Consider the following 16,055-nt stretch of genomic DNA (forward strand, 5'->3'; position numbering starts at 1 on the left):
CCCCACCCCTGAGGAAGGCACCAGCATGCTGAAGATGGGGTGGGGAGCCCCGTTCTGCTCTCTCTGGAGACCTCCGCACAGTTTGCTGCCTCCTCCTATGGCTCTGACTCCATGATGGGGTGGGGGGTGCATTGGAGGTGCCCCCCGGGCTCTTCCACCCCACAGGGGACGATGACTGTTGTGCAGCTACGGGGGCAGCCCTCCAAAGGCAAAACCCAATGGGAACGGAATCAGGGCATCGCCCCGTAAGTCAAGGAGAGCAGTTGTCCTGGCCACCATCCACAGGCCTGGCAGCCATCACAGCACCCATAACCTGCTGAGACTGGTGGGTTTGCAAGGCAGGAACAGCGATGGGATCAAAGCCTCGACCGGGTTTGTTGTAGCTGGGCCGTGCAGGGCAGTGACATCAAGACAGTCTGCAATAGGATCATCCAATGGGAGGAGGGTTTAAACACAGGCCTCTCCCCCTCACAGTTCAAGCCGGAAGGCCCCAAAGTAACTGGCCGCTGTATCATCGTAATCAATGGCCAGGGACGAGACGGAGACAAAAAGCTCGTCACCGGCCTTGAGCTCGAAGAGGCCGCCCTGGTAGAGGGCGTGCAGGCCATAGTCTGCCTCGGGTGCCCAGCACTTAGTGCCGACGCCCTTCAGCAGCAGGATGGGCTGCCCATAGGAGGTCTCGCGGTTGATGCACTGCACCAGCTGGTGCCCCGAGACGTGGGCTGCGATGCCCTCGCTGGGGTAGCGGAAGTAGATCTGTGAGTAGATGTAGTACTTGCCCGCCTGGCTCACCCGCAGCTTGCCGTCCCGGTAGGTGATGTTCTGGAGGTGCGAGTGCATGGTCTTGTCCTCCCACCTGGTGATGGGGTGTCGGCAGGACTGGGAGAGCTCCCCAAAGTGTGCTGAGCTTCCTAGGGGAGAACGCAGGCAGAGGTCACTGCGGGGCCAATGGGAGCAAATAGCATCCTATGCTTGGGCATCAACCTAGCTGATGGGCATCAGGTATAGATAATAAACAGAGATTGAACGTAACATAAGAACATAAAAATGGCTCTACTGGGTCGGACCAAAGGTCCGTCTAGCCCAGTATCCTGTCTTCCGACAGTGGCCAATGCCAGGTGCCCCAGAGGGAATGAACAGAACAGGTAATCATCAAGTGATCCATCCCTGTCGCCCATTTCCAGCTTCTGGCAAACAGAGGCTAGGGACACCATCCCTGCCAATCCTGGCTAATAGCCATTGATGGACCTGTCCTCCATGAATGTATCTTGTTCTTTTTTGAACCTTGTTATGGTCTTGGCCTTCACAGCATCCTCTGGCAAAGAGTTCCACAGGTTGACTGTGCGTTGTGTGAAGAAATACTTCCTTTTATTTGTTTTAAACCTGCTGCCTGTTAATTTCATTTGGTGACCCCTAGTTCTTGTGTTATGAGAAGCAGTAAACAACACTTCCTTCTCTACTTTCTCTACACCAGTCATGATTTTATAGACCTCAATCATATCTCCCCTTAGCCATCTCTTTTCCAAGCTGAAAAGTCCCAGTCTTATTAATCTCTCCTCATACGGAAGCCATTCCAGGCCCCTAATCATTTTTGTTGCCCTTTTGTGAACCTTTTCCAATTCCAATGGCCTGAGACAGAAACAAAGTCAGGATCCAACCCAGATCAGGGGGTGGGGGGATGAGGGACTGCCCAAAACCTGAAGCTCCACAGCGGATGTGGCGTTGCCAACAAAATTTTCTACATCCCTTCCCTCACTGCCAAAATCCACAAGCCTGTCTTCTAATATCAGCCACCAGGCTAAGGCTTCCCCATTCCTGTGCCCTCCCTCTTGCCCCCAGGCTCCCATGGCTCTGGGCACCACTGGCATCCCATTGGGAACCCAGACTCACCGTCCTGGGAAGGGGTCTGCTGCCGGAGGGTGAGGTGGGCAGAGGGCTTGCCAGGTGCTCTTGTAGCCAGCTGCCCACTGGAGCTGTTGAAATAGCTCCTCGTGGCTTCTGTGGTGAAAGGAAAGGAACAAGGATCTGCAAAGGCTGTAAAGTGTGTGTGTGTGTGTCTCTCTCTCACAGACACTCATACACACCATGGCAATGCTCAGCACCTCAGTGCTGTGAAGCCAGCATGGTGAGACTTGCTCTTACTAGTAGGCATTTACGGGGAAGTGAAAGGCATTTGTGAGCCCTGAGTTCAGAATTCCATGTTCCTCCTGCCACAGATCCCTCAGCCCTAAAGGAGAGGAAGGAATGCAGCCCTGGCCGTGTGTGTGTTGGGGGGCACGCTGTCGGGGCCATTTAAACCCAAGAATGAAGGCTTGTGTTTGGAATGGAGCCTCAGGGAGTTGGCCACCCACCCTCCTTTGCAATTTCCTGGCATTTAAACACCAAACTCTGTCTGCACCTTTGACAAGCCCACCCTGGTTTTTGCAAAAAGAATGTTTCTATAAGAACATAAGAACAGCCATACTGGGTCAGACCAATGGTCCATCTAGCCCAGTGTCCTGTCTTCCCACAGTGGCCAATGCCAGGTGCTTCAGAGGGAATGAACAGAACAGGCAATCACCAAGTGATCCATCCCCTGTCGCCCATTCCCAGCTTCTGGCAAACAGAGGCTAGGGACACAGAGCATGGGATCACATTCCCGGTCATCTTGGCTAATAGTGATTGATGGACCTATCCTCCATGAACTTATCTATTCTTTTTTTGTTCACTTTTTTGACTGCAGCTGCACATTGGGCTGATGTTTTCAGAGAACGACCCACAATGACTCCAAAATCTCTTTCTTGAATGGTAACAGCTAATTTAGACCCCAGCATTGTATCTGTATAGTTTTGGCCTTCCCAACGTCCCCTGGGAACGAGTTCCACACTGTGCATTGTGTGAAGTACTTCTTCTTTTTGTTTGTTTTTAAACCCACTGCCTATTCATTTCATTGGGTGACCCCTGGTTCTTGTGTTATGGGAAGGAGTAAATAACACTCCCTTATTCACTATCTCCACGCTGCTCATGATTTTATAGACCTCGATCACGTCTCCTTTCCAAGCTGAAAAGTCCCAGGCTTTTTAATCGCTCCTCATACGGCAGCTGTTCCATCACCCTCATCATTTTTGTTGCCCCTCTCTGTACCTTTTCTAATTCTAATATATCCTTTTTGAGATGGGGCAATCAGAACTGCACGCAGTATTCAAGGTGTGGGCGTACCATGGATTTATATTATACATTATGATATTTTCTGTCTTATCGATCCCTTTCGTAATGGTTCCTGGCATTCTGTTCGCTTTTTTGACTGCTGCTGCACATTGAGTAGATGTTTTCAGAGAACGACCCGCAATGACTCCAGGATCTCTTTCTTGAGTGGTAACAGCTAATTTAGACCCCATCATTTTGTATGTATAATTGGAATTATGTTTTCCATGTGCATTACTTTATCAACACTGAATTTCATCTGCCATTTTGTACCCAGTCACCCAGTTTTGTGAGATCTCTCGGTAATTCTTCACAGCCTGCTTTGTATACAACTATCTTGAGTAATTTTGCATCGTCTGCAAATTTTGTCACCTCATTGTTTACCCCTTTTTCCAGATCATGTATGAATATGTTGAACAGCACTGGTCCAGTACAGACCCCTGGGGGACATCCCTATTTACCTCTCTCCATTCTGAAAAGTGACCATTTATTCCTACCCTTGCTACTCTGAAACCTGTCTTTTAACTGGTTACTGATCCAGGAGAGGACCTTCCCTCTTATCCCATTACCTCCTACTTTCCTTAAGAGCTTTTGGAGAGGGACCTTCAAACACTTTCTGAAAGTCCAAGTATACCATGCGCACTGGATCACCCTTGTTCACATGTTTGTTGACCCGACCCCCACAAAGAATTCTAATAGATTGCTGAGGCATGATTTCCTTTTACAAAAGCCATGTTGACTCTTCCCCAACAAATTGTGTTCATCTACGTGTCTGATAATTCTATTCTTTACTACAGTTTCAACCAATTTGCCTGGTTCTGAAGTTGGGCTTGCCGGCCTGTAATTGCCAGGATTGCCTCTGGTGCCTTTTTTTAAAAATTGGTGTCACATTAGCTATTCTCCAGTCACCTGGTACAGAAGCTGATTTAAGTGATAGGTTATATACCACAATTAGTAGTCCTGCAATTTCATATTTGAGTTCCTTCAGAACTCTTGGGTGAATAGCATCTCGTCCTGGTGACTTAACACAACAGCCCCAATTCTCCTCTTCCTAACACTGCTTTCATCCTGCTGTGATAGCAGTGGAGATGCTGCTGCTGGTTTGCTTTGTGGTGAGCCAGCACAGCTCTATGCCAATGCACCCCCACCAGAAAGTGAAACTGACCAACCCCCCGACCAGTCTAGTTTCACTATCCTCTGGCTGTGTGTATAAATCCAAACGTTACACGCACAGGCAGGTGGACGTGTAAAAGGCCGTCTGCTCTGTCACAGGCTGCTTTGGAAAATCGAGCCCTTTCCATCAAATTTAACAGGGACCCAAGCTGGCCCGATGAGTGAGATCTTCCCACATTTAAAAGTAAATGTAGCCATTTAAGTGAATGTAGCCATTTCTACCCCCTGTATAGAAGGGCATTTGCTCTGCTCCCTCCTGCCAGGGGCCGGAAACTCACCCTTCAGTGCGCTCCTGCGGATAACGTTCTCTGTCACCTGGAAGGCAAGAGGTCAGGTCAGTGAGTAAACAGGAGACTTTCCCCTGCTCCCTAAGTCCTGTTGCCTCTTCCAGGCCACCCACATCTGTCATTTCTTCTAGTTATGTCATCAAGCTCAATCAGACTGTACGCCCCTCCTGGCAGGGTAAAGCACCAGGCACACCCTGCTGCCGCCTCTCTGCTTTGCTCTTCCACTGTCCACCAGGAGAGCTCAAAGACTGATAAGTGGAGCCTAAGAATCCCCCTCCCCTTGAGGTGGGTATTACAGATGGGGAAACTGAGGCACATTTGCAGCATCTGCACTAGGAAATTGACCCATTGCTGGCACTGGAATTGGCATTGGACATGGTTTGATGGCAAGTGCAGACAGGGACAGACCATGTCCAGCACCATCTCAGAAACCATGGCAGAGCCCTGTTCAGAGCAAGGTTTCTATCTGTGCCCATCCCCTTTAACCACATTCAGTTCTGGTTCGGCCACACCCTTCACTGACTCTCATTGGCAGTACCAGATAACCCTGCCAGGGCAGGCAAGGGTGGGAATGAAAGAGGGAGCTGAATTAATTCCCTGGCCTCTCTACCGAGAGGGCCAACAAAGGCGTTCCCATTGATAGAGTGGCTTCTGTGATGTCGTCCATGAGATCCTAGATGGAGACCCACCAACTCATTTCACATGGGCCACCAACAGCCACCAGATGGTACCAACTCTGAGTCCCTCCTGACCAGGGAACTGATTGGAGTTAGCAACCTACAGGGACTGGACCAAGACCTTCTGCTGGAATGTCACCCTTTGTGGTGTTCTAGGGTCTTCCTTGGCAAGTGCCTACCTCCCATTTCCCTTCCCTCCCCCCCCCCCAGTGTGTGGTTTGTCGTGGACTCACCATGGTCACATAGGATTTGATGCTGCTGGCCAGCTTGAGACAGGACTGGTTGCCAATCAGCTCCTCCAAGTCTGAGACTTCCTGCAATCTGTTGATCAGCTGCAAACACTTCAGCTCCTCTGAGCTCCCCTGCATCTGGGCTTTTAACTGGAAAATAATAAGATGAATTGAATTGATTAAATGAAGTGGCCTCTTGAGCGTACAAAGGACTGCGTGCGTGGCTGAGCTGTAGGGTGCAGAGGGAGGCCTCGGCTGATGTGATCCAGGCCTATGTAAACATGGACTGTTGCTCTTCTTTTTGATACTCATCCAGAGTAAGCCCTGTGCTGGGGTTGGATGCAGGAACTGAGAGTAAGCCTGCGCTTCTCTGATCACAGTGCTGTAGGGGCTGAGACCTTGTGATGTGAATATGATTCCCAGGTATTAACCAGCCAGTGGACGAGTCATGAGACCTGGATTCAATCCCTGAGCTCTGCCACTGACTTGCTGTGCAACCTCAGACAAGTCATATCCCCTGTCTGGGCCTCAGGACCCCTTGCTAGCTTCAGCAAAGCACTGGGAGACCTACACATGATGAATGCTATTGAAGTACAGTTCCTGGAATAGACTCCTGCACTGCTTGGTGCATTAGCGATTGATAGCTGAGCAGTGTTGCTATCTCATGCAGTTTTATTGTTAGTCTTGTGATATTTCATGTCTTGATTGAACCTCCAGCTCCTGGAGTCATGTGAAAACGTGAATCTGACAATCTGGGGAATCTGTGTACAATTTATGAATTCTAGCTTGATTTTATGAATTGTCTCTAGCCTTTTGACTGTCATCTTCTGTGTGCTGCCTCATGCTCCTTGTGCTAAGGGGAGGTGAGTGGCACCACAAATCTGTCTTTGAAAGATGTTGTTGTAGCCATGTTGGTCTCTGGATCTTAGAGACATAAGGTGGGTGAGGTAACGTCTTTTATGGGACCAACTTCTGTTGGTGAGAGAAACAGGCTTTCGCGCTTACACAGAACTCTTCAGGTCTTCTTCAGCTCTGTGCAAGCTCGAAAGCTTGTCTCTCTCACCAACAGAAGTTGGTCCGATAAATCATATTACCTCCCGCACCTTGTCTTTGAAAGACACAGTCATTCAAAGCTACCAACTAGTAAATAGATATAGCCCAGATAGAACAATGAGGCACCTGGGGGAAGCCGATTTTCTTCAACTTCTCTGCAGTGGGCTGGGGTTTGGAGTAGTGGAATTTATCCAGCAGCAGCACCAGGTGTTGGAAGTAGGACATCTAAACTCAGGGGACACAGAAACACCCAAGAAGCTGAGGCAGGAGAAAGGACATGCTTTTGTAGCAGGAGGATCTGTTTAACTCACTGCAGGACCAGCCAAAGTTAAGAGAAACTGATTTGGAGGAGAGAGAGATTCCATGATCCAGAGGAAAGGCTGTGAGCTGCAGAAGGATCCTGGACATCCCAAAGAGCTCTGCCCTGAGCCCAGAAAATGCTCAAGCATGGTGTAGAAATGGAGGCAGGGAAATGTGCATGGGTGTTTTTTATTTTGCCTGGATCTGTGTATTTTTTTGTGCTAGTTAAAGTAAAGAGTGATTGTGTTTAGAAACCCTTTTGAAACCTGTCTGTCTGCTGTCACTGCTTGTGCTCCTGAAGAGGTAGCTTTAAAGCCAGGGTCCCATAAAGGTGATGCTCAGGGAGAGAGTGTGCTTACACCCCTGGGTGTCAGTGTTGGTCCGGAGGGCCTACAGCAGACGGGTTGCATGGTTTCATTTCTGTAGAGGTAACACACCTAGACCCTGTGCCTAGGAAATGTGCCAAAGAGGCCCAGGAGAGACAGTGCTGGAGGACGGCCCAAGGGAAGGGACATGTGTCTAGTGTGGTGGGACCCAAACACAGCAACCTGGTATGTGTCCAGCTGGGGCAGCTCTACTAAGGCTGTGTGTGACCATGAGAATCTGAGCTTTCATTTGGGGAGGGGAGACACCTGCTAAGTTTCTAGCTCTCCTCATTGCGGGGAAAACATTGAAAACGTGACTCCAATGTAACCTAAAGGCTCTGGAGATAAAGATCCCCATAGCTATTGTTTTTTAAATCTGATTTTTATCCCCTCTTGTTATTGCGAGGGGATTTGATTCAGGGTTTTTGACCCCCTAGGGCTGCTGGCTTAGATACATGAGAGGGTGGGGAGAAAGAGTGGGTGTTTCTGTTAAGCTAATGGCAGAGCTGAGATTGTCAGAGGCAGTTTCATGCCGTGTTGTAGCAGTGTTGGTCCCAGGATGTCAGAGAGACAAGGTGGATGAAGTCATTGGACCAACTTCTATTGGTGAGAGGGACAAGCTTTTGAGCTTACACGGAGCTCTTCTTCAGGGGGTTTCAGTCAGGTCTCTTGCTCAGATTGCAAGCCAAATCCCAGCGATCAAACCTAGGACACCTGGCTTCTGGCTTGTCCATCAGCAAAACCCAGCCTGAAGCCCGTGATGCCTCATCCTGGGTTGGTAACCATGTACCTCTGTTACAAATGTGCGTATCAACAGTCACACAATGCTGCTAGACAAAGCTGCCTGCAGGCCATGTTACCGTGGCTGTGTGAATCTAACGGTGGTGAAAGACGCTGGTTTAATAGCCTGGGAGACCAGAGCCTTCCATCTACAGAACAGGTAGAGGACAGGTAATGACAAGGCGAGCTTCCTGCCTTCCTGCCTCATCTCTGCCCTGGAGGGATCCCTTGTGAACAGGCCTGATCAGCTGCTGGAATTAACTGTTCTCCCACAGCATTTCCCACTGTCTTGGAATCATTTTATTTCCATTCTCAGTAGGAACAGTGGCAAATGCTTTTATGCTCGGAAGACAAGCTGGGACTTGGCTCCCTGCTGGAGAAACTCCTGGGGCTAAGCTTCCCATCACTTATGGCCTGAACCTGCTAGGCGCTGAGCACCTTCAACATCCACTGTCATCACTGGGAGTCAAGCATGCTCAGCACGTTGCAGGATCTGGCTCTTTGAGCTCTCTTTCTCATCTGCACAGGGCTCTTTCTCCTACTCCAGATCCTCCTGCTTGGCAGCCCGAGCCCAGTGTAGTAGGAGCTGGGTGCTCCTTCTGGGCCCACTCTCTTCACAAACCCCAGCCCCTGCCTCAATCCGCCCCTGGTAAATATCTGCATCAACCCGTGGGAGATGAACTGAACCATTTCCAGCTGAACACTGCTGCTAGCTCTGCCCTCCTGAGACCAGACATGGTGGTGGGTGGCGATTTGCTGACATGGACGATGGCTGTGATGAATGAGACCTCACTCCATTGTCGCAGTGAGGTGCTTGTGCTTGGAGTGTACGTGGAACTAGTGCTGAGGACTGATCACCCTGCAGGTGAAGGTCCCCACAGTGAACGCGGCCCATGTTCCATCAGCAAGAGGTAACGCAGCAAGCAAGCAGTGCTGTGGGCAAGACAGCTTTAGTTAGCAAGCTGAGAGGCCTGTGCTACATGCTGAGATTCTAGAGCTCGATGTAGCAGCCTGACCCTGCGCTGCATGCCTGAGTCCCATTGTCCCTCCAGAAAGTCTCCAGGGTCAGCTCAGTCCTTGCTCAAGGCTGAGGCTGCCAGTTTAGTGCCACTTTGTGGTGCAGGACCTGGCCTGAGGCCCCTGAGTTATTTCTCATGGGCCTCAGAGGGTCGATGTTTGTGGTTACTCCACGGCTGGGCTGAATTTGAATCAGTGACCTAGAGGCAAGAGGCCCCACAGCCTAATTCTAAACCCCAGCAGCATCCCAGCCTGCACCTTCTTGTTAGCCAAAGTGTGCAATGGATGTTCCCGCCGGTGCAGAATTGCAGCCCCTGCAGCACTGTGTCCTTGGGGAACAGGTGCCCCCAGCGCTGCAGAGAGGGCTGCCCGTGCTTGGGGAGGGCACAGATTTAGTGTGTCTTGCGAAGGAAATAAAGGAGAAAAGCTGGATTGTAGCACAGTTTGGAGCCTAGAGCTGTGCCGAGGCTGAAATGCCTGTACATCCTGGCTCGTTGCATGGGATGGGCTGCTCTCCCATTGCCTTATTCCCACCAGACAATTAGGTCAGGCATTGTGAAATTGGCTCAATCTGTAATAAACACCCAGGCCTAGCCTCCCCTCCATCTGGTTAGATCTGCGGTGTCATGTTATTGTCTCCGCACTCAGCATGACTCACCAGCCCAGACAAACAATCATGCTGGGGAGAGGTGCTTGGCTCACAGCCCTGGAGAATGGAGTCCTCTAGCTGCAGGGCAGGGGTGGCCACCCAGCAGGCCATGTGTCCCTTTCACTGCCAGTCTGCCTCAACCCCGACCTGCAGGGATCCCCCACTACTGGAGAGAGGGGAGCTGGGTCACAGGAACAATCAGCCCTTGGCCTCCCTGCTCAGACTGCCAACCAGGGAGCCTGCTGAGGGGTGGTTTGAAACTGGGCTGGGGCCTGCCCTGCTCCCCAGTTCATTACACATGGGAAACCAAACAGCTGGAGAATTAAAATACTGTACCCAGGAAGCACAGTCCTTCGGGCAGCCCGTAGGGATAGTTACCCACCTAGGCAGCAGTTCAGTGCCCAGTCCTTGCTGGCTTTCCCCCAGGCTGAATCGTTTGTCTCACTCTAATCCTGTAGGAAGTGGGAGGGTTTCACTGTTTCTGTGCCCTTTGTCTAGCTGCTGGGTCTCGCTTCTCACTGTGAACTCACAGGGGCAGGGGACTGCAGTGACATCTCCTTCAGATCGGAGAGACTCTAGTAGCTGGCTCAGACTAAGGTCTGGCCTCCAGTGAAAAGTTAATATGGGCACACCCCTGACCAGTTTAGTTATGCCACCACGACCCCCAGAGTAGATGCAGCTGTGATGAAAGAAGAATGTTTCCATCAACCCTGGTAACTTCATCTGGGGAGGCGGTGTTCCTACGCTGCCAGAAAAACTCCCATTGGTGTAGGCTGCATCTATGCTATGGGGCTATGCCAGCATCGCTCTGTGGAAGTCTCCGAAGTGTAGATGCACCCTAAGGACTCCTGAATAAGCAGTAACTTAGGATGTAATTATCCAGCTCTTGTACACTGCTAAAATATTGAGTAATTCCCCAAAACCTACTGAAGAAGGTTGAATAGACTCAGCACTTTTCTGTAAACACATCTTTATCCCATGGCATGTGTCCCACTACCTGTCTAGTACATTTCATACAACCCTAGGAAATGGAAACTTCATGTATCCCGGGGCAGGAAAAGGACACCAGCTTCTGGGAAAATGAAACAAAGCAAGTTCAAAACCCTTCCCACGCCATTTCAAAACCGCTCTGTGCAGCTGCCACAGGGCATATTGGCCAGAACTGTCTCATTCTTTCCTTGGGCAACCCCCAGCTGTCGGTTCTTGTATCCACCTGTTGTCTCTCATCTTAGATTATAAACTCTTTGGGGCAGGGACATTCTTTGGGTGCTGTGTTTGTGTATAGCACCTAGCACGATGGGGCCTGTAATAATAGTAAATAATAATTCTCCCCTTCTCTGCCAACATACTCACTGATCATCACCACACTTCTCTAAAAAAAACCAACAAACCCAACCCTGGTTTAAGATGGATGGATTCTGATCTCACTAATGCTGCTTTTAAATCACTGAACTCCAGCCCTTAGTTTGTAATGAGAGCGGCACCGGGGCTCCAGCCATTTACTTTCATAACTCATGTAGCAAGTCCAGAGGTGCTGGGGCCATGAACTGCCAGGCCCAGAAGCGTCGGGGCTCTGAACTGCCAAGGCTAGATGTGCCAGGCTCATGAACTGCCAGGCCCAGAGGTGCCAGGCTCATGAACTGCCAGGCCCAGACGTGCCGGGGCTCTGAACTGCCAGGCCCAGACGTGCCAGGGCCTTGAACTGCCAGGCCCAGAGGTGCCAGGCTCATGAACTGCCAGGCCCAGACGTGCCGGGGCTCTGAACTGCCAGGCCCAGACGTGCCGGGGCTCTGAACTGCCAAGGCCAGACGTGCCGGGGCTCTGAACTGCCAGGCCCAGAGGTGCCAGGCTCATGAACTGCCAGGCCCAGATGTGCCGGGGCTCTGAACTGCCAGGCCCAGATGTGCCGGGGCTCTGAACTGCCAAGGCCAGACGTGCCGGGGCTCTGAACTGCCAGGCCCAGAGGTGCCGGGGCTCTGAACTGCCAAGCTTAGAGGTGCTGGGGCTCAGCCCTGTCAAGCCCCGGCACAAATGAAGCTCTCTTGAACTCCATTGCCTTCCAATGCCTAGAAGAAATCTGCCAGCTAATGATAGCATGAGAGAAAGCTGGAGATAGCTAACACTGATTTTCTATGTTTATGATGATAATCCACACGTGCGAATGTATATCTCCCTATAACATTGTACATATTTGTCTGTGTCCCTCTCTCCTCACCCTTTCTATGTAACTTGGATACCGTGTCCCTGAGGCTGTAAGCTGTCCCGCACAGACAGGTTTCTGGGCCAGCACGAAGTGCCAGTAAAGTAGACAGTGCTCAGCATGGGCAGAGGGGTCTTCCTGTATTGGGCAGCTTGCGGGATTAGGGTCTTGGATTGTAAACTGCTTGGACCAGCTCCTAGCACTGTGGAGTTCAGCTTTTGATGGGGTGTACTGGATGCTACTCAAATAAACCTGTGGAACAGTACTGACACTCCTGATGGCAGAGGAGCTCAACGTTTGCGCAGCCCAAAGTGTACATGCCAGATTTGGAGGTAATGTTTTCCACAAGGTAATTGGTACAGTTTCCAATGGAGCTGAAGGCCCTATTGACTTTCAGTGAGACTTAGGCTCCTGAGTGCCTAGAGTTCAGTTGCCTAGTGGAAGCCACAAAAATGCCTAAGCAGTGTAACCAATGGGAGTTAGGCATCTCCCCTGCTTAGGCACCTACATTTGTCAATCTGGTCCTAAATCACTTTTGAAAATGGGACTTAGACTCCTTAGTCACTTGGATGCTTTTGAAAATTGTACCCAACCGGCCTAAATGTTTGCTCACGACTCCAACCCGATTTTCCACCACCTGTTAATGGTTACTGGCAACTGGGTTTAGACGTGGGGCGGGAACAAGTGCAATGGGTTCTCCAGCTCTCCTGCTAGCAGGAGCTTTTTAATGGGGTGTGAAGAGCAGCAGCAGCTCAGCATTTTAAATCATGCAGCGGGATCTCTACAGGCGAGCATCTGATTGGCAGCTGAATCCGAGAAAAGCCGGGTTTTGACGGGTTTTTAAAGTGTTGCCTGCACTGAGACAGATGTACTGCTTGAAGCTGCGTTGTTTATGCCCTCCAACTGCCAGTGAAGGCACTGAGAGTCTTGGGTGCGCAGGCAGTTCAGGGTCTGGCTCTTAAGGCCTCACCCAGTTCTCGTTAAAAAGCACATGTTTTGCCATGCCAGATCAGATCACTGGCTCATATGGTGCCGTAGCCTGACTCCTGACATTGCAGATCACAGCACGGACCCACATAGGGTCTGACATAAAGCCCAACTGGGTCAACAGGAATCTTTCCATTGACTTTAATGGATTAGGCCCTGAGTCCAGCAGCCTGAGTCTTGACATACCAGCTCAGGGTACTGACTCCAGCCGTGGCCAATACCTGATGCACTGAAGAAGGCAACCCCCCTCCCTCCCCAATACCGCCATATATAGGCAATTGCACAATGATGTTTGTGGGAAGGGGGAAATTCTTCCCTGGCCCCTGCTGGGATAAACTGGAGCCTGGCACCCAGAAGCATGAGATTGAATTACTCCTTATCTTGGTCACTTAGCCATAAACCTTTGTTTTCTTCCTGGTAAAACTCTGCTCTCTCGCTAGGCTTTTCTGGGGTCTTCATCACCAAGCACCAAACGCCCAACGAAAGAGCTCCATTCCCCATCTTTTCCTGATTTAGCCTATTGTTGTTTAACAGGAGGTAATTTTTCTCCCTCTCCCGCTCTGCCCAGGGGGAATAAGAGTGGGTCATTCCTCAGTCATTGTTATCAGCAAAGCCATGCATTCTACAAAATAGGTAGATTCCTCCAGATCTGTGTTGGTCCAGACACACACACAAACCCCCTTCACTCGGTGGGGTTTGCCTATTCCTCAATTTGGTAAGACAGTAATGGATGCAAAAAACCCCAAATCTCATATTTAAAAGGGAAAAATATTTTGTGCCTGCGTGTACAAAATGTCCTGGTTCCAGCGGGGCTGGCGTGTGCCACAAGGCAAAGCAGCAAAGGGGGCACCTCGCTCCCCGTTCAGTACCCATCTGAACGGGGTTGGATCTGGCACACTGCAGCTCAGAGCCAGGCAGAGACCTGCGCCGCAGGGACCGGGCGCGAGAACAATAGCTTCGGGTTTGATCATTATTCAAACACCTGGCGTTTTCCTCTAAAGGTGGAAACGCTTTCAGTTTCTTGTAAAGCTGCAGTCGCTTTATTGGCATCGCTCAAATCACGGCTGGGGTAATTAGGGAGCCCGCCCAGCCACCGGGGGAAAGGGTTGCCACATGCACAAACAAAACCAGGAGCTTTGACTACAAGATCCCGTTGCTAAAACTGCGCAGAACTTCGGCCGGAGAGGGAGACCATTCCAATCAAGGCAGCCCTGAGCTTTCAGGGGGCTTGTTTCTCTCAGAATTACTCCCAAGCCTTTAAGTGGAGCTGCACTGCTCACCTGAAATGATAGTTTTGCACTGACCAAGGAAGCGATTAGTCACAGTTTCAAAGCTTCCTACAGAAGCTCAATGATCCAGTCCAACGGGGGAGGGGAAGGGGGAGAGAGAGAAAGGCAATGTGTAGCAAGGGGTTGGAGGCTAGTTCACATGATCTGCACCACTGCAACGAATGCATGAGCAGAAGGAGACCTCTGGAAATAAAATCCTCCTGGACTGTGCCCGTAGTTTTCTTAAGCAAAATCGTATTTTTGAATTTAAAATCACCCTGAAAAGAAACCAAAGGTGGCACCCGAAGGAGTTTGCAGTTCGCAGCTCTTGTTGCTAGTTCATCGGAATCTCCCCGAAAGTGGGTTTAAAAGCTGAAATGCACAAAGATCTCGCCTCCCCCCGCTCACCCCTCTGCAAACCAGAGTGAGAGAGTTTCGGTGCTACTACTTCTGCCCTGGCCTCACCTTGGAAATCGACATGGTGAAATATACGAAGAGCCCCGTGGTAGAGGCGATCTGCAGAGCCAGGATGGACATCACAGCCATGGCGATCCACACGGGGCTGCAATGCTTCTTCCTCCTCTTCCCAGAGCCTGGCTCGTCCTTGTGCCCTGCTCCGGACCCCATCATGCATGCTGAGGAGTCGCTGCTATCCGATCGGAAATACTGCTGGTTATTCTGCTGCTGGTGGTCCATTGCATTATATAAATATCCCAGAGGCCAGAGCCCTGGTTTTACTTCCCCTCTGAGCCCCTTCTGTGTTTCTCGGATCCTCCTCCCACCTTCCCTTCCTCACACACGCACACAAGGAAGCAAGTTTAGAGAAAAGTTCTTGCCTCGAGAGAAGACTTTGTGTGTGTATGTGTGTGTGTGTGGGAGGGAGGGAGGGACAGACAGAGCTAAACAGCTCCAGTCTCTTTCCAGGCGGTATTTGATTCCCTGCCATATCCTGATGCTAATCGAGTGTAAAGTTCAGTTCACCCTATAAACAAAGGCATCGCCGAGACACAACACGTGGAGACCGCCCCCTCTCTCTGCCTGCCAGTCATTGTTTAAAATTCCGTTGTTCCTGTGAGACATAAAACCAAGGCCTTTGCAACCTGTGATCTTCAGGGATGCACTTTCCCTAACAGGATGGCTTCTTAGCTGCAGTGTTGGCCTTCCCAGTTTCCTCTCTGTTTCACTGGGATGTGGGACTCTTCTGTCCTTTCCCCTTATGTGAACAGTTAAACAGCTGCTGTGTGTTGCACCCCAGAGGTGGCTGCATTTCAGTAGTAGAAAAAATTATCTCCATCCTGACGTGCATAGCGGGAATGGGCAATTTACTCAACTTGAGAAAGAGCTCTGTGAAGCTCAAAAGCGTGTCTCTTCCACCAACAGAAATTGTTCCAATACAAGATATTACCTCCTCCACCTTGTCTCTCTGATTTCCTCAAATTAAGTAGTCCTAATGGATCTACTTTTGGGAATAAAAATTGCTGGGGAGGTATCTGCAGCATCAAGCCCTTAATTTGTTTTGGGGCCCGATGCGCAGTATTGCCGTAAACAGAATTCCTACAGAAAGAAGTGCACGTTTTGTTTGGATTAGGGACTACAACATCAGGCCTTAGATTTCTAAAGTGTTTTAGGATTCCTGGTGATGAGGAGAGCCATATACATATAAATAAAAAGTAATTATAATGAGAGTAAATGCTTCCTTAAGTACAAAAATAAGCTTTAAAAAGAACCAAGGTATCAAAGTAATACAAAATGCATAAAGTTTGAAAAAGTAAATACAAATTACTAAATAAAAGGTGAAGTAACTGTTTAATCTGAGTGCCTGGGCCATCGGAAGGAAAGGAGTCCTGATGCATGCCTGTACCTGGGCATGTGAAGGATGGAAGTGA

The 16,055-nt window shown here is 50.1% G+C and overlaps 1 protein-coding gene across 1 annotated transcript; it reads right to left on the reverse strand.

The window, feature by feature from the left end:
* Positions 1–468: 468 nt before the first annotated feature.
* On the reverse strand, positions 469–14,880 carry LOC144270666 (tumor necrosis factor ligand superfamily member 10-like). Its single transcript, XM_077827301.1, has 5 exons — positions 14,635–14,880; positions 5,554–5,700; positions 4,635–4,671; positions 1,891–1,998; positions 469–911 (listed from the first exon to the last, which is right to left on the reverse strand). The coding sequence occupies exons 1-5, from the start codon at positions 14,863–14,865 to the stop codon at positions 469–471; spliced, it is 966 nt and encodes a 321-aa protein (XP_077683427.1). The 5' UTR covers positions 14,866–14,880.
* Between the last annotated feature and the right edge of the window lie 1,175 nt (positions 14,881–16,055).

The sequence above is a fragment of the Eretmochelys imbricata genome, chromosome 9 (genome assembly GCF_965152235.1).
Source record: "Eretmochelys imbricata isolate rEreImb1 chromosome 9, rEreImb1.hap1, whole genome shotgun sequence".
Taxonomy (NCBI): Eukaryota; Metazoa; Chordata; order Testudines; family Cheloniidae; genus Eretmochelys; species Eretmochelys imbricata.